We start from the raw sequence: 23,063 nt of genomic DNA, 5'->3' as shown, positions 1-23,063 counted from the left end.
GGGCAGCAAGCTCTCCAAAGCTGAAGTCCTTTCTCTGTGTGTGAGGGTTGTTATCTTTAGTTTGATTCTTGCCTGTCCTTTTGCTTTGCCAGACTTACTATATTTAGTCTGACTGTTCTCTGAGAGAGGATCAGTTTTTATTTAAATAATAGTCACAGTGTGGAGAAAAGAAGGATACTTCTGATTTGATACCTAAGGGCACAGTTTTACCACTGTTTGTAATCTGAGGCATCAGAACCACAAGGGCACTGGTGTGTTTAAACATCTGCTATTCACAGCATCACATCCTTAATCTTCCAGTCTTGTAGCACTAGAATTAACTGGCTCTCCCTGTCTTACTCTTTATATTTAGGGGCTGAGTGGAGCTTGCCATGTGTTTTCTCCCTAATAACTGTCTAAGATGATCCTTACTTCTCTATGTAGACAATTCAGATCTCCTTCTGTCCCACTTCTCCTATTTCCCCTGTTAAACACAGGGTTTACTGTCAGTGTTCTCCCACACCATCCCCCAGTTCTCTGCTCTTGAATCTTGCCAAGTTGATGCTACCCAGCAATTATATCAGCACTTTGCTCCCTTCACAAATACATTTGACCTTCACTTGTTGCTAACCTCCTGGCCATGACTGGATTACAGATTAAATCATTATCATCTATTTTGCTTTTCCTGTAATGCTTGAAGGTTCTCCTCTACTCTCCCTAGATGCAAAGGCTCTTTAGTTATGCATTCCAACTCCAGCTTGGGTGGTTTAGGTCTGCTAATTTATGGGCACTGACTGGCTTGCCACATATACATTGTCTGCACAGGGGCAACTGTTTGGATCAGCAGCATTTTACTGAGATGCTGCTTGTGTTCAGATCCTCTGGCATTAATAGAGGACAAGGCAATGTAGGGCAGGGAAAGGTAAGCATTCTCCATACAGATCCCCCTACAGAGGCAATGTGTAGCAGCTGATACTGCATGGCTGGCAACACAGCTGTGTTGAATGCAAAGTCCTGTGCTGCTGTGGCCCTTGGACCATTCTGCCTCTGTGCTTTTGCCCCTCTCTTCCAAGGAAAATCACACTGTGGAAGGCAGAGGGCCGCTATATTGGTCACCTACTTTTGCTTCTTTGTCTGCTGCTAAATTAAAAAAAAAAATCAAATTTAATAAGGCAATATGAACAAGGAAATATGGAATGATAGAATGTCTATGGGCATGCTTAGCTCCCTGCATGACCTTAGCTCTTGTGGAAAGCTCTTACAGATGTTGTGGTTGAGTGAATGTCATGGAAGACTTGGTTTAAAGGATCAAGATTAAAACAAACAAGCAAAAGCACAAACAAAAAATCCAAACCACCCTGCTAATTAGGAGATACCTTTGTCAGACCAGATGTGAAAGTTTGCACAGTGCAATGTAATGCATGGCCCCTGCTTAATTGAATTTTGATAAACAAGGCTCTTAGACATCTTGGATAAGCAGTTAGGGTTTGTATATGCAGTAGGTTAATCCATGAGAACTCCTTTGGATCAGCACTCAGGGTAATTGAAATGCATAGGCCACCTCGTAAAGATGTTTAAATATTTGAACTGATTTAAAATCCATATCTTATTTTAATACCAACTGATTTCCAGGGCAGAGGGACCCTGCATCCCTTCAGACATTGCCTGTGTGGATCATGAAAACGCAGCTGAAAGTGTATCCAGGAGAAAGTCCAGAGCAACAGTGAAGGATGGAAATCAATTTCGCTGGCCAGACCTTGAAGTTCTTTGTGTTTACCCCCTCCAGACTCAGTGCATGGTGGAAGAGGAGCAGAGAAACGGGGTGTGCCCCAGTTCCCCTGTCCGAGTGCCTCCGGAGTCCCCGACCACACAAGTGCGCTCCCTCCGCTACCGCCGTGTCAACAGCCCCGAGTCAGAGCGGCTCTCCACAGCTGATGGAAAAGCAGATCCACATGAAAGAAGGTTTGTTCACCCTCTGTAGCCTTCTACTACTTTTAGCAGAGTCTTGAGACTGTGGGCTGTTAAGACCAACCTAATCATTAGATCAGCAGCCAATGCTCACAGCTTTATCTGCATTGACTTTTGGTTCACCTCCTTCTCTACTTCCCCTTTCTTTGTCAAAAATTTTGATGTCTCACACATGGAAGGCTTTCCGCAGAAGAACCTGCAAGGCTTTTGGATGATCTTTGTTGAAAATACACTGGAGTTGTCCTAAAGTCTGGGTAGCAGATGCTCTGCCTTTGTGCAGCAAGCTGCTGGCCCCTGAGATAGGCAGAGAAGCAAAACAAGCAACAGATACAAGCCAAGTGAGAAACATTGATCAGAACATGGTTTGAGGAGGTTTTTTTTTCACAAGCCAGTAGAATTTAACAAAGGGGAAAGGTGGTGTTGGGGGGAAAATGGTTATCATCCTGCCTATAGAGAAAAAGGGATGCTGAATTGGCTGCCATACTTAAGCACTTCTTTATGCCTTGTAGGTTCTAAAGAAATATTTTTGTTTAAGCCTGTCATTCTGAAGTGTACCAAGAAATGAGTAAGAAGGCCTATACAGGCTTTTTCCTGAAATCCCTGTTGTTAACCACAAACCTGGTGTGTTAAGGAGCTTATTGTTGTGTCTCTAGGTCTCGAATGGATATCCCTGGCTCTCCATCCCGGCTCGTGTGCTCCTCACAGCCAGCCCAGATGCTGTCCATCGATACAGGCCAGGCTGACCGGCAGGCGAGCGGCAGGATGGACGTGTCCGCCTCCGTGGAGCATGAAGCCCTCAGCAACGCCTTCCGCTCCGTGCCGCTCGCAGAGGAGGAGGACTTTGACAGCAAGGAGTGGGTTATCATTGATAAGGAGACAGAGCTGAAGGACTTCCACCCTGGTGCTGAGCCAAGCACCTCTGGAACCACGGATGAGGAGCCTGAGGAGCTAAGGCCTATTGAAGATGGGGAAGAGAGAAGGCGCCTGGGTGCAGATGCTGCAGTGAGGCCGAAGACTCATGATGGGCGAAGCCGGGGTATGCTGCCTGTGACTGAGGAGGACAGTTCCCATAGACATGAAGGACCTTCTCAAACAGTATCTGACAGTAGACATGAACAGCAGATAGGAAGTCCAGCCCACTCCCCCTTACATTCAGCACCAGCTCTCCGACAAAGGAGACGAGAATCTGAGCCTACTGGTCCTCAGAGACAGGTAAGGTCCCTGGTACCTTGTTGCCTAGCATAGCATCATCTTAGGAAACCTCAACTGTGCTGGAGAAGTCTTGATTCTAAACATGGATGCTCTTGTAAAAGTCTTCTGACAGTGCTGGCAATTGTTGTGAGCACCTTAGGAGTGCTCCCAAAAGCCAGTGATGTCCTTCTAAGGACACACTGTTATGTAGATCATTCAGCCATTTTGGTTCAGAATTAAGAGGAGAGCACAGTTGTGATTCTGGGTATCTCTAGTCACTCCTTTAATGCTCTCCCGCAGAGTTTTGTTAGTAACTTAGTTGTATGGAGATTGTTAGCTGATCTTCTTCACATAGTTTCTCAGCAGCAACAGGAGTGTATGGCAAGAGAATGTCCTCTAATCTAATCACACAGCAGTTCTGCACAGGCCCACAGCAATGCAAATCATAAAATAACTCCTTGAAACTAATCTTTCTTCTAAATACCTAATAAAAAAGCTCAGAGTAGGCAGCACATACATCTCATCAACCTTACTTCAGTGAGAGGCATTGCTGTTACCACATATTTACTCACAGAAATGTTCTTTACCTATTGTGTTTTTTCCATATAGTTGTAGAGGGCTTTTTTCTTTCAGTTTTGTTTTTTTCCTGTGGTCCTCTGATGCTATAAAGCAGTTCAGTTTTTAGTGGGAGGTGATTTATTAGATTAGCTGGAAAAATATGATACACTAGGCACAGAGTTCCTGTCATATCTAATCTTCATTTCTAAGAAGAAGGCTGACCCAGAGTGTTCAGTACAAGAGACAATCAAGTTGTTCCCCTAAGAGCTTTTTGTATTTATATGTTGATGAAGATCTCTCATGCACATGGAATCCACAAGCCCAGCAAAGAGCAGGCAAGTTTTGGGTCATGTACACAGTGATACCCTCCTATGACAGACATTTGTGCAGTTTGCTTGTTCCTGTCTGGAAGATGGTCATTTCGTTTCTGCTTCTCTCTTGAGCTTATTCTCCAAGGAAGTGTTCATTGGACTGGAGCATATTAAAAAAACATCCTTCTGTTCAGGTCTTGCCCAGATTCTTCTCCTCTGGATCCCTGATAGGTACAAGAAGAAAACCATGAATGAGACAAGAATCTATGTAAAAGGAATCAAAGCAAATTTTTTCAAATCACCAGGCAAGGTGTTCCTTGGCTGCAGCATTACAGGTGGGATAGAAACGCTGAAAGCAGGCACAAGTGGGGCTGACCTGCTGAGCATTGAGCAGAAGCAGCACATACTTCTCATAGGGACTGCATTCCATTTGCAGGGTTCCTAGGTAGAGGTGTTAGCTGTATAAAGCCAAAATGTTGAATTCCCCAGCTATGTAGAAATTGCATAAGGCAAGATTGGCAGAGTTGGAAGGGTCTGTCTGAATTTGCTGTGGTCTGTGCAATTTCAGTGTTGGTCAGTGCAAGATCTGCAAGATGCAGTGAACATGGTAAGAGCCAGCTGATAAGAACCAGCTGTAACCAACTGGGACACTTCAGGGACACTTCACTGACATATTTAGTGTGTTTAAAGGAGGCTGGAGGGGCCTTCTTGGCCAGAGCACATACACCCCTATGTGGAATGACTGGGGGAGCTGGATATGGTGCTGCACAAAGACTTCTTATCACTGTACAATGATATTTAAAAAGCAGGCAAAAAAGGTAAATTTATGGGGATTGGGGTGATTACTGCTAATATATTAGGCAGCCTTTGTTCTCCAACAAACTGCATTTTTTTTTTTTGTTCCTGTGTTCTGAAATACCCTCTATTAACTCTGTGGCCTAGCTTTGTACACACAGACCAACACTGGACTTCTTTTGCTGACTGGGATTTAGTTGTTCCTCTTTTGATGTCTGAATCTTTCAGTTACCACTGCAGCTCTCTCCACTTGCTGTCACAAAAACAGCTATTAACTCTCAAAGGGACTTGGTGCCTGAAGGAAAGTAGAAACCTCTTTTCCTTAGATGCAGCAAATATGGAGGGACAGATGGCTGGGACACTAATAAGACATTGACCAAGGACTTAACTAGTGAAAATACTGGAGGCCTCATTAACAATGGCAGATGTTTCCTGTAGCTTATGCTTGTGCTTCTCTGGGCTTGATTAAAACTGTGTTTAAGTTGTGTGTGTGTGTGTGTAGGTGAGTAAATCTTCCTTATCTTTAAATATGAGCTGACCCTGTAAGATAGGTAAAAATTTAATTAAATGCTGAATTACCATGACTGAATTGTAAGCTTTATTATACCTATTTGTGACCTCATTCTGGTGTCCCAAAAACTGGTGATCATCCCTTGGTGTCAGTAGCATACTCACCCAAAGGAAATGAGGAATCCCTGCTCTAATGCTTCGTTCTGTTTCTCCATTCTCTGGCTCCAGTCTGTGGGCCTTCACTCGTAACTGGCGGAAAGACAGTGACTTGTGGATTGTCATAGAATCACAGCATGCCTAAGGTTGGAAGGGACCTCTAGAGATCATCTAGTTCTACCCTCTGCTCCAAGATGGATCACCTAGAGCAGGTTGCTCAGGACAGTGTCCAGTCAAAATGTCTCTGAGGATGGAGACTCCATCTCTCTGGGCAACCTGTTCCAGTGTTCAATCAAAAAAATAATTAAAAACTTTTTAAAATGTTTGAATGGAATTTCCTGTATTTCAATTTCTGTTCCTTTCTTCTTTTACTTTCACTGGACATCACTACAAAGAGTCTGGATCCATCTTCCCATCAGGTATTTATAAATGTTGTAAAGAATCCCCGTGAGCCTTCTCCAGTCTAAATGGTCCTAGCTCTCTCAGCCTCTCCTCGAGTGAAAGGTCTTCCAGTCCCTTCATCATTTTTGTGATTTCTCTGGACTACGTCCATCATGTCCACATGTCTCTTGTACTGGGCAGCTCAGAACTGGAACGCAGCACTCCAGGTGTGACTCACCAGTGCTGACCAGAGGGGAAGGACTGTCTCCCTCAGCCTGCTGGCTGCATTCCTGATGCATCCTGAGGGGCTGTTGGCCCTTTTTGCCACAAAGGCACCTTGCTTGTGTTCAGCTTAGAGTCCTCCAGGACCTCCAGGTATTTTTCTGTCAAACTGCTTCCAAAACACATGGCCTGCAGTGTGTTCTGTTCCTTCCCATTCCCTTTGTTGAACTTAGTGACATTCCTTTTCCGCATTTCATCATCCTATCTAGGCACCTCTGAATGTGAGCACAACCTTCTGGTGTGTCAGCCACTCCTCTCAGTATTGTGACATCTGTGAATCTGCAGAAGGTACACTCTGTCCCATCATCCAGGTCACTGATTAAGTTGTTAAATAGTAGTGGCTGCATTATCAGCCTGTGGCTACACCATTAATGACTGGATATTTTTTCTCCAAACACAGTATTTTATGGCCAGGAGGCCATCCAATTTTCAGTCTAATTCACGATCTGCTTATCTAGCCCATATTTCATTGTTTTGTCTATGAAGATTTTATGGGAGACAATGTCCTTACTAAACCTTACTAAAGTCAAGACCTTACTAAAGTCAAGATCAACAACCTCCCACCCAGTCCTCTCAGCGCAAAAAGCTCTCGGATTCATCAGACATGATTTCCCCTTCATATATCCATGTTGACTGCACCTTCTTCTTCATATGTTTGCAAATGCCTTCTTCCAGGAGGATTTGCTCCATGTCCTTTTCAGGCTGACCAGCCTTCAGTTCCCTGAATTATCCTCATTTAGAACTCAGATGTTTTTTCAAATATATCAGTCTTCTGGAAGATAGATATTGTAGCTCAAATGTGAGAGATGGTGCCGTCCTTGTTAAAACTCCATGGGTGTTAAGAGGGAGCACAGAATGATCGCTGCTGTGAGAAAAGTCAAGTACAGAGGAGGCTCTGAGTAGCCTGGGGGAGTTTCTGACCCAAATATTCTCATATATTAGGTATCTCCCAGTAGAGGAATATAGATCTCATGGGAAGACCTGGTATGAAGGCAGAACAGACACTATGTCCTGTTCAAGCCTTTCTCTCTGTGCGCCAGTCAGTACATCTATTTAACAGAGCTCTAAGGCTTTACTTTAATGTATACATTTCAGGGATGTCCTAGTAAGACTCAGGGTTTTGTTTTGGCTTTTTTTATGCACTGGTGTACAGATAAAACTATAGAAATAGATAAAGAATTGAAGAAAAGATTGAACGTGCACTTCTGTTTATCTGTTAATCCTGACATAGGATTGCTTTTACTGTTGGAAATAATTTAAACCCATACCTCACAATATAATTTAAAAATCTGTCAAATTCTTAAGTGTGCTGAATAAATTCACTGACACTTGACAGGGATGGCTGCCTTCTGCAGTGAAAAGACTTACAAGTGTTCATACACGTATGAGTTTGAGAAATTATTTCTGACTATGGTCAGGTCTGTGCTCATAGGTATTTCTTAACTTTCAGTCTCCCCTGCTGCTAGTGCAGTTGTCATTGTACAAAATGTTTGGGGATTCACCTGTGTAAAATGTAGCTGTTCAAATGATATCTCATCTAAAAAACCACAAGAGAAGTGGGAGATGATATTTACTCTGCTTTACCTATCCTTGAATATATTCTGCAGGCTTCAGAGAGCATTTTGCTTAGGCTGATTCTTATAGTCCTAGAGTTCATCTGTTAGAAAAGGTCCCAGGGGAAGAGGCACTAGTATATTTTTCTTCACCAGCTCAGCTGTGTAGTTAAAAGCACTCTTTAAAATCATCTTGAGGCTATAAGGCTATCTTTGGCCTCTTCTCACACAGCCAGGTGTGCCACAAGTGGACCTGCTTAAAATTGTCTGTCTCAAGCCTGAGAGGGCAGCAGGGAAAAAGGTGCCATGTTCCTTGGCTTCCTTTCCCTTCTACAGCATCTTCTGTGGGCTGCTCTGAGGGGACCTGAGGGACCATTTCTCATTGGTGAGAAATGGGCATTGGCAGAGGGGAGGACTCATTGCTCCTCACTCAGTGTAATTCCCATTGGTCTACATTTGATGCCTGTTGTAGATGATGTGATTCTTTGACAGTCACCTCCTCTGTCTTCTCTCCACACGAGAAGAGAAGCTTGTCAGCTGATGGAGAAGGATGAATGTAGAGCTGGCCTTTTACACTCTTTAGATTCAGGGTCGCTGTCCATCCATGTGTTAGGGATAAAGGATCAGCAGAATGGTGGTAGTAGAAGTAATATTCACATATATTCTTTAAATACATATATATATATCTTGATATATATATGTATATATCTTTATATATATGTGTGTGTGTGTGTTATATACATATATATATATGTATCAGGTAATAGCAATCAAAACTTAAATTCAGTAGACATTCCTAATTGCATTTTATATCTGTAAAATATATTGAGTTTTATCAGCATCATGTCCTCCTTGGATTTCGCATACAAGGTGTCCTACTGTCCTCTGTCCAAACAGAGCAGAATAGGCCTGATGGAAGGTGGTCCAGCCTGATTGCTGCCAAGGGATAAAGGAGGACATCATTGATTAAGTAATTTAAGCATTAAAGAGAGTGAAAAAAGGTGGCATGTTTGTAAGCTCAGCTTTGTCCTCGAGGCAGCAATACCAAGTGCACTTACTAATGGGATGCTGTAATTGATTCTTCATGGCCTGGGCAAGTTCCTTGGTCCTGTGCTGTAGAGGAGGTCTGTCTGGGTAGCTGGAGTGATCCTTTGAGATCTGAGAAGTCTTTACCGTATTGGGATGATATATACCTTGGAAATTGTACAATATGCTGGACCCAAACATGGAACAAAAATTAGGAATAAAAATTCCAGTAACACTTAGTTATGCAGCTTGCAAATAGCACACCCAGGGCTGAACTTCTACACCATCTATGCAAAGAAGAGATGGTTGTCTTTATGAGAAATTAGAGCTGCTGTCTAGATTTTATTTGTCTCTCTCAAGTACTTCATATGGCAGCATTACATTATTATTATCTGAGACACTGATCTATGCTGTGACATCTAGTACATTTAGGACTGTGAATAATTGCTTTTCACATTTAATGCCAACCACGAACTGAGTGGCTCTCAGGCGCTTCTGAAGATAAGATATCTGCCTCAAAGCACTGCAATGATATTGAAGGTGACAGGAAAGAGATGACACTGGATGACATTCAGCTCTTTTTCTAGTGCAAGGGCAACATCTCCAGTAAGGTAAGGAGAGCAGTTCCGACTTAAAGAAAAGCCGATATCACCTTTCCACATTTCACCTTCAGAGACTTCCTGAAAAGATATGCAGCACAAGGAAGGGGATGCATTTCCCATTTTCCTTTCATTCTCTTGAAAGGAAAAAAGCAATTCCAGGAAAAAAATCTGGTTTTGAAGACTGAGACTGCTGACCCTTGTGAAAGTGCTAGTTTCATAAAAGAAGTAGAAATGGAAGGAAGAGCTTAGCACTTTCAGGGTGAAGGATGTGAAGTAATTCCCCTAATACCTCTCTCTTCCGTTCAGAGCATAAAGGGAAGGTAGGGACTGCAATCTCATCCTAACACAAACTGTCCTTAGTGGGTTCCTCCCTCTCCTGGCTATCCCAGGATCACAAAAGCAGGAAACTAATCTTAAGAGTGCATCTTCTCCTCATGTCCTCCTATGGTCCTGTGTTTTGAATTTCTCACTGTAAGGAGAATTATACTCTGCTTGCCTGTCCAGCTGCTGTCTATCCACTGCTTACCCAAACTGGAAGCATTAACACTCCCCCTGCAGGTACTCAATATAAAAATGTATCAGGAGGCCAGAAGTGTCAGTGTGAGAAAAGTCTACTAACAGCCCCTAAATTTGCTTTTTCAAATCCCTGTAGTGAGTTTTAATAAGAGTAATTGAAAGAGCCCCCCGCACTTTCAAATACACATAATCATTTTTGATCTGTTTCACCTTTTATCATTCACATGGTTTCCAGATATGTTCAGAGTTTGACTCTTACCTATGTGCAAGATGTATGAATAGCCTAGTGGCATACCAAGATGAGCATTGCCAGTGGAACAGAGAAGTGAGGCTTGTGAAGAGTCAGAGCAGGGGAGAGAGTAGCAGAGCCTGTCACTGCTGGTGTCACTCTGGTACACCTGTGGCTGGGGAGAGCATGGCAGGCTTCCATGGTGCCCATAGCATCCCTGGGAACTGATAGCCATAGAGAGCAGTAAGTAAGGCCCTGTGTAGAACAAAAGCATTTTTCATCCGCCGGCGAAGATGTCCGCAGCATGCGCATCACAAACCAGGGGCGAGTCAAGTCTTTGCCTGACACCTTTTCCTCCACTCTTCTTGGTCTTTTTCAGTTGGAGGAGGACAGGCCTTCTCAGCACTCCCTCCCGAGGTACAGCCCCCTGAGAAGACTGGCGTCCTCCGTTTTCTCCTCCTCAACCCTGGAGACAGAACACTACCCTCACGTTGGTGGCACTTTCATACAGCGCAGCCGTTCAGCGGAGAGCAGCCCCGTGCGCATGCCCCACCGCAGGCACATGCCCCTCACGGCAGGAAACCACAGACTCATGCCTTCCGTCCTCCGCATTTCCAGGTCCCAGCTCCAGCAGGTGTGGGCCCGCTTCACACACAAAACATAGCCTGTTCAGGGAAGCAGCAGCCTCCATAATGCAATAATAGATCCCACCCGCCCACAATGTGTCACCCACCACTTAATGCAATATTGAATCCCAGACAACACTGGCCTAAGGTACTGTAACTTCCAAAGCCCCTGCAAGCAGAGCCCACAGAGACTGAAAATATCTGCTTTTCTAAACCTCCCAGCAGCCCAAGCGAGGGGCGGCAGCAAGGCCGAAGATGAGAACACAGATGGTGAACGTGTGGTGTGTGAAAGAGGTGGAAACCAGGGCTCATCTGAAAAACCTGGATGAGGTTTTCCTGCACATCCTGCAGCCTCGGCGCAGGAAGTGCAGGGCTGCCTCACTGAACACATGCAATCAAGCAACAAATGTCAAGCTATGACTGGAAAGGAGAGACTGGAGGTATCAGCAAGTGTTACCTTCCTCAACAAATCGATTCAAGCATCTTTGTTGGTGTCTTACACTGGGTTGAATCTGTAGGCAGTTTTATTCCATCTAGATATAGGCAGACTCCCACTCAAAGCTCACCTGAGGCAGGACCTCAGGTTTGTCCCTCTTGTGGAGTTACAATCATGTATCTCTTTGTTGCTTTGGCTTTGGAAATCCCCTTGCTTTTGCTGCAGTTTGGTTTCCATACAGTAACCACACATTTCTGTCTCTCTGGCTGTGCCTCTATTACATGACAGTGGGACTGTTTGTCTGCTCTCCACTCCTAAGCTGCTCCAAATTTTCCTACCTGCCCCCAGAGGCACTGACTGTCGAGTTGGGTAGCAAAGATTTTCTTACTGATCCAGCTGTATATTATGCTGTTTTTAAATTCCAGAAATTTTAGGCAGCTGCAGCTTTTCAATGGCAGAGCAGTCCTGCTTCTTGGCCTTGCTTGGAAATGCCTGTGATAACAAATCTCATTTGAGAAATAAAGTGGCCTCTGCTCCTGGTATACAGAGCCCATGAAGCCCTTTTCTAAAACTGTGAATCTCAAAAGAAAAGGGAGATCAAAGTTAATTTAAATTGTCATAAGTATCCTTATTTCCTGTGTTTGCAGAAATATATTGCCCTTCTCAGTGGAGTTGCAGTGTAAAACACCAGACTATATGAAGATTTTCTGTAGTTAACTGAATGTAGTAACTGCCTTCTATTGCCATGAGCCTTTGGTCTCATCTTCTGGGAGAACAGGCAGTATGGATGTTAAGGTGAAGGAAGAAAAGGCCATTCCTGGTCTCAGGGCTCTAGGGAAGTGCAAGGCCAAAGGAAAGTACTGTGCATAAAATATGCAAGCATAGGATACAGGCAAGAAAACATGCAGAAAGCTCAGACAGATGGGAAAATGGTTTGGAGTAAGTGTGGGTGTTAGAAGGAAGTTGTGAGATGGAGGTATCACTGCATAGGTAGGGAGTTTCCAGTGGGCTTACAAGGAACAATTCCTCCCAAGCAGTGCTTTCTGTAGGTACATCTGTCCTGCCTGAGGCTCCCTTAATATTAGCTTCACCCTCCCTTAAGCAAGACCAGGTAGTGCAGCCTCAGACAAGGGTGGGTGGTGTTTTCTGAAGTTCCTGGGACCTGGCCCAGTGTGTCTGCATGCTGCAGGACATGGTCTGACGTGATGACAGAGCATCCTGGGGTTGCAGGGATGGAGATGGAGGCAGGGGGCAACACACCCTCCTTGAGAAGATTCGGCACAGGTATGACCTGCCTCTTCCCACAGTCATTTTTGAATCAGTGACATCAATTTCTTTTGATTCACCCCAAGATCATGTGTGAACAGGACAGTTTGCTGTTCAGACAAAATTTTTATATGCAACTTTTTTCATTAACATAAAGTTAAAAAGGTATTGGGTGTTGCCAAAAATACTTGGGTTGAATTAACCACTAGCCTAATCCTATTTGGCAGGTCCCTTGTCAGGCACAGATACCAGAAAGAGCAAGACTTTGCTCTTCTCAAAGTGACATGACAAGGGATGATTTCCTTAAGTAGACTCTACTTGATGTTATTTTTTCCCCATCCTCAATAGAGACTTTAATGGAAGAACAGATTCCAGAAAAAATGGAATTTGTGGAAGCACTACACTTAAATCAGTAACTCTTAATAATTTTTGTTCATAGTGTCCAAAACACTGATGTTTGCTTTTAAAGGTCAATTCTAGGAATTAAAATTAATCTTGTTCTATTTTTAAAGAAAAATCAAACTATTTGCAGTTTTGCCATTTAGGAAAGGGAGCAAAATGGGTATTTATATACACTAAGCCTTTTGTTCAGACAAAAACAATGACTAGCCAACAAGTAACTCCATACATAAATTTCAAAGGTCAGTAATCTATCTAATGCTCCTCATCATAATGCTACTCACATAAACTTGACACTGCTCTTCTAAGTTCAAAAATCTGATTTATAGAGATGGTTGATTTATATAGACTTCAGTAAGACTTTCTTCCAGTTAAAATTATTAATAAATTGAAAGCCAGCTAGACAAACAAAGCATGTTTATGTTTCTGTCTCTTACAAGAGGGGCTGTTTCTCATTAGGACTCTTGACCTCCTGCCCTTAACTCAGCAGCCTTCCATGCCTTTAGTGGCTGTCAAGAAGAACAAAGAAATCACTGAGGAGAAGGTTTGTAGTGACAGAAGGTGGGTGGTTTGATGAAACACTACTGACAGAGCAGCTCTGTAGAAGGATCTGAATTGCTTCATAAATTGCTTGCATTCAAAGTAATGATTGCATCCACACAGGGACAATGTCATCTTTGGAGTATGAAAGATGTAAGTCACATGCACAGAATAAGAGAAACTGTGCCCTGAGAGGTGCTGTCTCCCAAAATGAGGTGGTAGTTAGATGCAGCTAATTAGTTCACCTATGTTCTCACTATGCTGCTGGAGAGAAAAAAAAAAATAAAAAGAGTAAATACATTCTTCTTTGGTGTATCAGCAGGAAAATGGAAGGTATGAGCAAAGGGAGATCTTTTGTGGTGGTGAGATCACTACCAGACATAACCAAGTCTTGTATGGAAATTTTTGTAAAAGATTTTCAGAACCTAAAAGAGAAAAAGTGATACAAGAATGCTTCTGTAAAATCTGCCTTGTAGAATAAGCTGGAAGAAATGCAGTCTGTCATCAAATACAAAACTAAGAAGTGAGATGCTGTTAGGTGTCTCTGCCTGAATAGAGCAAAAGGGGTTTTAACCTGCTAGGCAAAGATACAAGTCTAAGTGCTGGAAGATAAAATAGCAAAGGTAAACCTAGAAGCAAGATGCTCATTTTAAAGACATAGGTGTTTGGTAAATCATTGAAATACATTATTAAAGGACTGAATTCTTTGCTGTTCAGTCTCTGTAAGGTGGGATATTAGTTTCTAAACCAATCCTGTTAAACCATCAAATTTGAGCTCTATACCAGAATAATTAGACATGTTGCTGTCACCTGGGTTTTATGGGAAGTCTTATTTCATGATCAATATGTCTTTTACAATTTAATTCCGAACAAATTAATTGGTGCTAATGTCTGGAATCCTGATGTTAAAGTATTATGCAAAAAGTATTTAAAATAGTCAATTTAAAGGGTTTTTTTAACATCTTCATCTAATGCTGTGTTAATTACTATGGAATATACATATTGTTAAGGAACAGTTGGCAAATTAAAGAAATGTGAAAAGAGGTCTTTTTATATATATGAAAATGTAATAAATTAATATTGAAACTAGTTGCAGTGCAATTCTAAAAAAAAAAAAAAAAACTTATGTAGATTACATTTATATTGCATTTATTTGTTGTGCTTAATTTTATAATGACTGCAATTATAAATGTAAATATGTCCTAAATCAGTTGACAAAAAACCCAACTGATAGAAGGCTATTGACATGAAAATTAATGGTGGGGCTGTGGGCTGAAAAGTTAGTTGCCCTAGCTATTTGTCCTTTTATGTTTGGAGGGATTTATTAGTTCTTCATATAATAAGCCAATGGGAATCAACACTAGTGAAATAAAATTCCCTTTCAGCATCAGACTCAGGCAAACTGTGTTAATGAGAAAGGTCCAAGAATGGGATTTGCATACTGAGGGAGATACTCTTCTTTTACTTCCTATTGTACATAGCACTTTTTCTCCTCAGAATCCAAATTAGAAGTGAGCATTTGCCATTCCCTCACAGAGATCATCGGCATCAGGATAGGAAGCTGTTGCTGGAATCTCATTATCTACTTCAGTGAGCAAATGTTCATCACTTGTATATACATATAAAAGCCATCTTTTTATATCTTGGCCTCTTGGCTTCTTTCACTTTCTTTCTATGCAGAACAGGAGATGTTTCCAATTTATTGCTCCTTCCTCAGCCTCCTTCCCTCAGGAAGGAGCTAATGAGATATGATTTCTGTGAAAATGTTATTGTAAATGCTTGGGTTAAGCTAGCACTGGGTAAATGTTGTTATGCCAGCATGCATTCACTTTCATGGGAGACAGTTCTGGTGGGAGGGAGTTGAACTGAAAATAAGTTGCATTGACACAGGTGCAGTTCTACAGATGCCAGTTTTCATTAGGAGTATCCTCATGGTACCCCCTTGATGACAAAAGTTGCTGGTGTGAGCCTGACCTTGTCAACCATTCCCATTCTCTTCTACTACTGTTGGGGGTCAGGCATGTGGAAGAGTTATGGTGCATCGCCTCTTTCACTATAAGTCTCTTGTAGCAGTGATGACAGAAAGTAAGATAGAAATGCCCTGTAAAACAGCCATATGGGTGATATAACCCCATCCTTATGCTACCTCTTCATGATGAAGTCTCTCCTGTCCTACCACTCCTTCTCTTTGTAACGTGTCTGAACATGGGCACTGTGATGGTCAAGGCTGCTGCAGGACTGTTATACTGAAAGGGACAATCTTCTTCAGAAGTTGTGTTTGTTGGGCTGAATGGCAACTTACACTCCCCTGCCCAGGATGAAAAAGCTGTACTTGGACAGCGGCCTACAGGCTGGATCGAGATAAGGCAGTTGATGTTCTCTCTGGGATCTCATCATTGCTCTCTAAGCAGAGACATTGCTCAGCAGCTGCCACCCAGCTTCTGTTCAAATCTGAACCTGGGTGCAAGAGCAGCAGCAATTTGCTATAGCCCCAAGCTGCTGACAGACTTCACATGCAAAACCTCCTTCACCTCACTGAGAAGTTCTCTTAGATCTGGTTTCCTCTTTGCTCCAATTTGCCTCTCCCATCTCTTCCCCGTATGACAAAGTCTTTTTATTCTACCTTGGTTGCCTGTGTGTGTCCTACTCCACAAGCTGGTAAACCACGTGGTTTACCTCCATTGTCATTCATGGAACCTCGTTCATGCATCCTTATTGCCACCCTGGATACCTGCACGGCCTTCTGCCTTTGCTGTTCCCAAGAACCTGCAGAGCATGTCTCCTGCATTTCTTATGCATTGCGTAGCTCATAGTGCCCCATACAATCCATAAAGCACTTTGAGCTGCCAGGAGCCTTCCCTCCCTGTGACTTTCTTGGAGGAAATTGGAAAAAAAAGTCACTTTTTGGCAACTGGAGCAATCTCAGCTCTACATGGAATCTGTTTGAGGATCACACTGTTTAAAGGCAGCTTGATTTCAAAAATGAGAATGGAAGATGCCTTCCATTTTCAGGGCAGTCACACAGGTTTCAAGTCCTCGAGTCTTTAGGACTTAGCAAGCTCCCACCAATTATTATCTGCCTCAGCAGCTAAATTTAGACAGCTGGCAACACTCTTTCCCTTAAGACGCAGGTACCATCTGCATTTGAAAACCATGTAAATAGCTAGCTGAACACCACTTTTGTTGTTGTAAGCATATCTCTTAAGTTCTGTTTAAATCGGTGCCTGGTCTCTATGAGTGAAAAAATGTCACAACTCCAGTTGCAAACTCTTCTAGTTCTTCCAAATGGATGTTTTCTGGGCTGGCAAATTGACTGTCCCCATTCTGCAACCTAGGAGCTGGGAGAGTGGGGAGGTTTCAAATCAAATAGGCTATTTCAATCAGCCAGGAGTGGCAATTTTAAGTGCAACAGAGTTGACACTCTTCGTTAACTGTAAACTTTAACACCCCGGTGTTTCCTCCAGCTGCCTGTCATAAAATGGAGGTATCACAGCCTGGTGAACTCCTTCCTGGAGATTGGTGTTCTTTATTTTGCCACATGTAATGACTGTTCTTCCCTTATCAAGTCTGTGCCCTGCCATTATGCCACCAAAGTATCTTCTTGTTTTAAACAAGCTCTTTGTTTCTTCAGTGATTTCATTTAACACCTAGCTCTCCCCAGCTGCTTCTGGAGCAGTCAGACCCAGGTGTTACACAAGAAGGCAGCATGCCATTGAGAACCAGTCAGCAATCTTTTTTCCTTTTTGCTGTATTTTTCAGATACAGGACCTCTGGAAAGAAGCCCATTGCTCAAACTGATCAACCATAATAAGCAAAGGTGTTTTCAGCACCTTCCCCAGCCCATTCATGGGCACAGAGTAGAGTGGCTCTTCAGTAGCTGGGATGTTTCTTTTCAAAAAGTGTCTCTAAAGCCAGTGAACACACACCTCTTCTAACTCACCTAGGCTGAGAGAACTTGAAATGAGAAACCAAACAAGTGTCATCTGGGACACTTCTCTGCTCTGTGCTTCAAACATTACTCCCAAAGATTTCACTTTGGAGTGTTTATCTACCTCATTTGTCTTTTGTTTCAGTAGCATTGCCAGGCTTTGGTACCGTCTTTGCCACTACTTTGCCCCAACCTGTGCAGCCTCTTTTGAGAGTCAGCGATTTGTTTTGTAGTAGAAGCCTTCTGGAGTCAGAAAGATCCTTCTGCAGTCTGGGAAACCAGAGCAAACACCTCCGTTTAGCCTTTCCAGAGTTTTTTTCAGAAACAATACTTGTGGTTTTCATACCTTCCTATGGGCTCTTAAACTCTAAAGATCTCCAAGTGCTTTATTTTTCCCATGAGTCACTTCCCTGCTGTTTGACATGGGGGAGTCAGCAGCAAAAAAAGCCTTTTCAGAACATGTCAGGATGAAGCCAGATGTTTGGCTTACAGAAGGAATTTCAGGAAGCTGAATATTTTTCATAATCTGTAAATTGTCAGGACATGGGGTGGGACCTATATACCAAATACAACAAGTATCATTGAGGCATTTCTTTGACTGCAAATCACCAGGAATTTCCCTTGCTCTCTCGTGGAAAAATACATGGTTTGAATCTGGTGCTGTGCTCCTTTGTAAATAAATTAAGTCAAGAAAATAAAACCATTTCTAGTTCATTCCTCTCTTGTAAAATAGCTCAACAATAGGATGGACTGTGAGACTGAAAGTCAGAAAGCATGGAAAGATGTGTTCAGTCCTTTTCCTGTTTTCTAGCCTCCTTCCCTCTCACACTACCATCGATTTTTTGTGATATGTGGAACTTTTAAGAGCTTGACAGCAGCACAAGATTATTCTTGAAAATGGAAGGTTTCCTACTGCTTATCTTGAGAGGATTGGCGTCAGATACCAACCATGTTGGTCCAGTGGGTCTGGCATCTGTTCCTTAGGCTACATGGAGTCTCAGTGGTATCCAGTTACATTTGTATTGCAGCCACATAGGAAATGACACAGTTCTGTGTTGATGGCAGAATTTATTTGTGTTGTCAACTGCTCAGTTATATGAATGACACATTTTATTAACGGTTGTCATTAGAGATTTATTCATGACACTCTCAGAACTTTACCTGAAGCTGAGACCATTTTGCTGCTTTCACATTGAACAAGAAAGGGCTCTTTTATCCCAATCTATTCAAAAGAGAAGCTTTAATTTTTTGGTTTTGTTTTTGGTTTTTGTTTTTGTTTTTGTTGCTTTTCTTGTTTCCCCTTGGTCAAAATGGGAAAGAACAATTTGGAGATAGCTATCAAATATCTGTCTAGCTCTGCTTGGCAGTAACAGATGAGCTGCAAGAGGCTAGCTGAAAATACAAAATTGCATTTCCTAGAAGACAAGGTGTGAAGCCTTTAAAATCATGGATAATTTGCAAACACCTGTGTTTTTGGTAAAAAAATTGCCTCAGTTATTTCTCAACTGGAGAACATGGGGTAGCTTTTTCTTGACCTGCTTCTCTGTAGTTGCCAGCTTTCCCCAGAGTAACTGGAAGAGAAAATAATTTCTGGAGAGGCTGACCAAAGTAAGCCAGATGTGCTTCCTGATGTCACTGTTGTCCCCAGAATGGTGTTGGGATGCTTCATGCTGGAGCTTCCATTTCTGATTGTCTGTGTGTTTGTGGTCCTGCCTTACAGAACAGTTCTGTGCCAGTAGTGCACTTTGCACACCCCCATATGCTGAAAAGGCTTTTGCAAAGAACAAATAGCCACTTAGAGAAAGTAACTTTGTGGCACCTGGTTCAGGTGGTACACCCAGCCTCCTCTGTCTGCTTCAGGTCTGATTTCAGCAACCTGGCCCAGCCCAGGTCTGTTCATTCAGTGTGTTATGACTTAAATGCATATCTCTCCTTTTCCTGTCAGCTGGTGACAGAGTATTCTAATGATGAGAACAGTGCTGGCACTCGAGACGTAATTTATAGTATGCAAGCACCTGTTTTGGATAATACTAAAACATGAAATAAAACACATAAAGGCTGATCATTGTGGCACTACATTGCTTTTTGTTGCGTTTTTGCACCACATCTTTTGTATGTGGGTCACTGTAACACAAACCTGCATTGGCAGTTCCAGGGCACAGCTCAAAGATCTATTTCTGAGAAATGTTTCTATATGTTATTTGCTGTATTGCAACTTTATATCACACCTGCCATTGAAAAAATGATGTTATGATGAATGTACATTTTAAACAAGCTGCTAACCATGTAACCTGGGAATTGGAAGCAATCCACATTTTTCATTTACTTGCATGTCTTCTAGTGTTCGAAACGAAAATTGCTTTATGTTTGAAGGTTTTATTTTTTCATATGCAAAGTGGTTCAATGAGTTACCTCATCTAGTGCACTTGCCTCATAAAAATTCCTAGGGTTTCCTCCAACAAATCGAAGTTTCTCAGTGTAATTATGAGTGCAATTAATTATCTGGCAACATGAAACACAGTAATGGCAAATTTTCTCTGAACAAGTCATATAAGGAGGATTTCCATGGGACTTTTGCCCCTTCAGCTTGGCCCTTCCTAGAAAACCCCTACCAGACCAGGTTCTTATTCAGCACTTCTGACTTCTAATTATTTTTATTACTTAGGAAGATGTTTAGCTTTCAGAATATTATTCTTCTTCTTTCTTGCTGCTATTAAGTTGCCTTTACAGTTAGGGACTAGAGAAATTTTTGGATTATCATTTCCTTGCACTTTGCTCACTATTTCCTGAGTCTCCAATGAGTGATAAAAATGAAGTGATCCCCATGTCTGCTCAGAGCTCAGAGTGGGAGCTCTGCATTGGCTTTCACTGGAGACACTGGTGGGTCAAGAGTTGGGAAGCTGAGTGACAGGCATCCCACCTTTACAGAGCTTTTGCTTCCATCCAAGACACTAGGAAAACTGGCACAAACCTAACACATGAAAGCACAAACAGGGAGGAGCAGAGCACTTATCCAGCACAGGACTGGATTGTCCTGTTCACCTCAGTAAAAAGAATTAAGAAAAAGGCTGTTGGGCATTGGTAGTAAGATGCAGGATAGAAGAACATCTTTAACATTTATGGTGCTGATTCTTGAAACACAAAGATCCTGCAAGTAAGCATGGCAGCTCTAAGATCCCTGCTACTTTTACCTCATTGGATGCTGGTTTGAAGAAAGAGTTGCTTCAGAAACTCACATTCTAGGTTTTTTCCACACACTGTTGTGAATCCTGCCAGATCTCCCAGTCCCCATCAAGTTTAGTCTATGTTGGCAGAGGATAATGCCACTTCCAGGATATGCTAAGGTCCTGATTGTATCCAAATAAAAGCTGTTACAAGGAAGACTGGACTACAGCTCTTGCTGTCTGTGTGCCATCTGCGTCTCTCAGGACTAAGGCCTCTTCCCATTCCCAGTGGAACAATTAACATCATGTTGAGAACTTGATTTCTGCTTCTCAGATTTTTCAGCTTCCACAAAGAATCTCAGGGACCAGCATATCCTTCCTTTGCATTACCTTGTGTCACCTGTTAGACTTCTGTTGCTGCTAAGCAGGAAAGTCCAGACCATATTTAACCAGCTGCTACTTGAGTAGGAGGTGAATGTGGGTTTCTGTGGTCATTGCTGCTGAGAGGAAACAAAAGCTGTGGGAACCTATTGTGCTTGCTGGTTTGCGTGAGGAACTCCAACTGCTGGGACTTGAGTTTGCTTGAAGCAGTGGATGTCAGTGCAGTCCCCTTCAAGCAGGTCTCCAGTATTAAGAGGTCCAGCAGAAGGGATTCCTCAAGCTGTCAGGAGTCCTCATGGACTGCTAGGGACAGAAGAGTCACAGAAGCTGTGGAAGTTCATCTCAGGGGGAAGGCAGCAGGGAGATGGAGGGGACGCAGCCTGCTGTAGCTTTAAAGGCAGTACTGTGTAGGGATCCATTTGGAAGGACATAGTTGACTAAAGGGATCCAAAGCTTGTTTTCCTCGAGTCTTTTTATTCTTCCTTATCTAATCCCTTTAGAGCCTAAGGTCAACCCCTTTTTGTACTGCAATAACACTGTAATATATGCTTGCACTAATTCTTCTGGTATACCAAGCATGCAAGACCAATTTAAAGCTTTTTTTTCAGAAGAAAAAGACTGTATTATTGTGTATATAGAAATACTGAGAGAGAATTGGAATTCTGTCTCCTGTATAAAAAGCATGCATTGATTACCTGTATGTAGATTATGCTGTAAATGCTGCAGAGTACTGTAAAATCCTACACTTGAAACCGCAATGAACAGGCAATGTCATCAAAAACAAATGAAACAGAAGCTGTGCAATGGATTTTGTGCCTTTTTTAAATCCATGTATGTTAATCCAGACAATCGGGGAAAAAAAAAAAAAAAGAAAAAAAAAGAAAAAACAAACAAACAAACAAAAAGCTTGTATACTACCAAAACCTTATTAAAGAATCAAAGGCAGCATCTTGTTGATGGCTGGGGTTTTTTATTTGCTTGCTTTCTTTGTTTCTCTGCTTCCTTTGCTCTGGGAAGGTGTCCCCCACTCATCCTTGGGTATGTGGGAACACTGCACAGGGAGTTGGAGATCTGGTAGAACAGTGAGAGTTCCATTAGTGCTTACGGATGTAATCACTAAAAACTTAGAGTTAAGGCACATCTGGGAATAGAAGCAAAGTTATGTGACTGTTAGAGATGTGTTTTATGTACTTTGTGAAGGCCACACTGTGATTTCAGTTCAAGGCATGTGAAGGCTCTGGTACCTGTGGAAAGGTACCTCATGCAGAAGAGTCACGAGTCTCCAGCTCCTCAAAGGCAGAGAGCAGTTTCTGCAGGCAGGTGATGATCAAGGAGGAAGAGCCTGGATAAGGCTGTGGTCTCAGACACAGAGGGTTGTACAGTGTGTGAGTTCCCTTTTCTCCTGTGATTTCTGTGGAGGGTCAGGAAGGATTCTTCTGAGTCTGCCTTCAGCAAGGTCCAAACCTTACTTCTCCATGCTTGAAGTGTGTTTTAGTTTGCCTCTGAGAGGCTGCCAGTGTGTGGCAGATTTGTATGTATGTCAGGCTTTGCAGAAGGATCCAGTGATGCCATGGTTTAGAGCATGGTCTGAAACAGAACAGTGGATAGATGTGCATCATTTCCTGAATTTATGTGAGATAAATATTGTGAAGGTTTTTTTTTCCTGTACCTCGCTGAGTTTTGCTTACAAGAGATGGGAGAGGAAAAAAATCTCAATTTCTAAAGTAAAAGGGAAAATTTATTAGGCTTATACAGGTAACTGTTCTCTTTTCTCTTTTCCCCATATCAGTGCAGAGCTGCCTAGGAGAGCAGGCTTTTCTGGAGGACACTGAGCCCACTCTGTACCATGGGTTGCATTAAGGGTATGGAAATTTTGACAGAAAATAAACTGGCTTGTTCTCAGGTCAAGCAGGTCCTCATAGATTGGGGGGCTGGATGTGGCTGGCTTAATTGCTGATTATTCCCAGTTCAGCACTGTGAGTCTAGCTGAGTTCAAGAAGTTTCACAGGCACAGATTCACAGAGAGTGTGGTCTTAACACTGGGTCTGATTGTGTTCAATTAGAACTCCATCACAAATTCACAGATCACAAATTCACAAATAGTGCAATTTATCAATATTATAGATCTGGCCAAGTTAAGTAAGAACTTCCACGATTCAGATTCATGGATGATACTTTTTCTCTGCCCCAATGCCCCCCTTCTTTTATACAATAATTTTTGGTGCTTTCCAAAGGGATGGAACAATCATATGTCATAGCTGGGATT

General features: G+C 42.5%; 1 protein-coding gene across 6 annotated transcripts in view; it reads left to right on the top strand.

Moving 5' to 3' along the window:
- TTBK1 (tau tubulin kinase 1) overlaps positions 1-23,063 on the top strand; it is a 107,004-nt gene that overhangs the window by 67,581 nt on the left and 16,360 nt on the right. For all 6 annotated transcript variants that reach the window (XM_079328319.1, XM_079328320.1, XM_079328321.1 and 3 more), the window contains 2 exons: positions 1,766-1,941; positions 2,601-3,159. In XM_079328319.1, coding sequence (XP_079184445.1) covers positions 1,766-1,941; positions 2,601-3,159 — 735 coding nt within the window. The remainder of the gene's footprint in view (positions 1-1,765; positions 1,942-2,600; positions 3,160-23,063) is intronic.

This window comes from Erithacus rubecula (assembly GCF_903797595.1).
Source record: "Erithacus rubecula genome assembly, chromosome: 2".
NCBI classification, from domain to species: domain Eukaryota; kingdom Metazoa; phylum Chordata; class Aves; order Passeriformes; family Muscicapidae; genus Erithacus; species Erithacus rubecula.
Note: the sequence above shows the minus strand (reverse complement) of the source record. Positions and strands in the feature narration are given on the sequence as shown.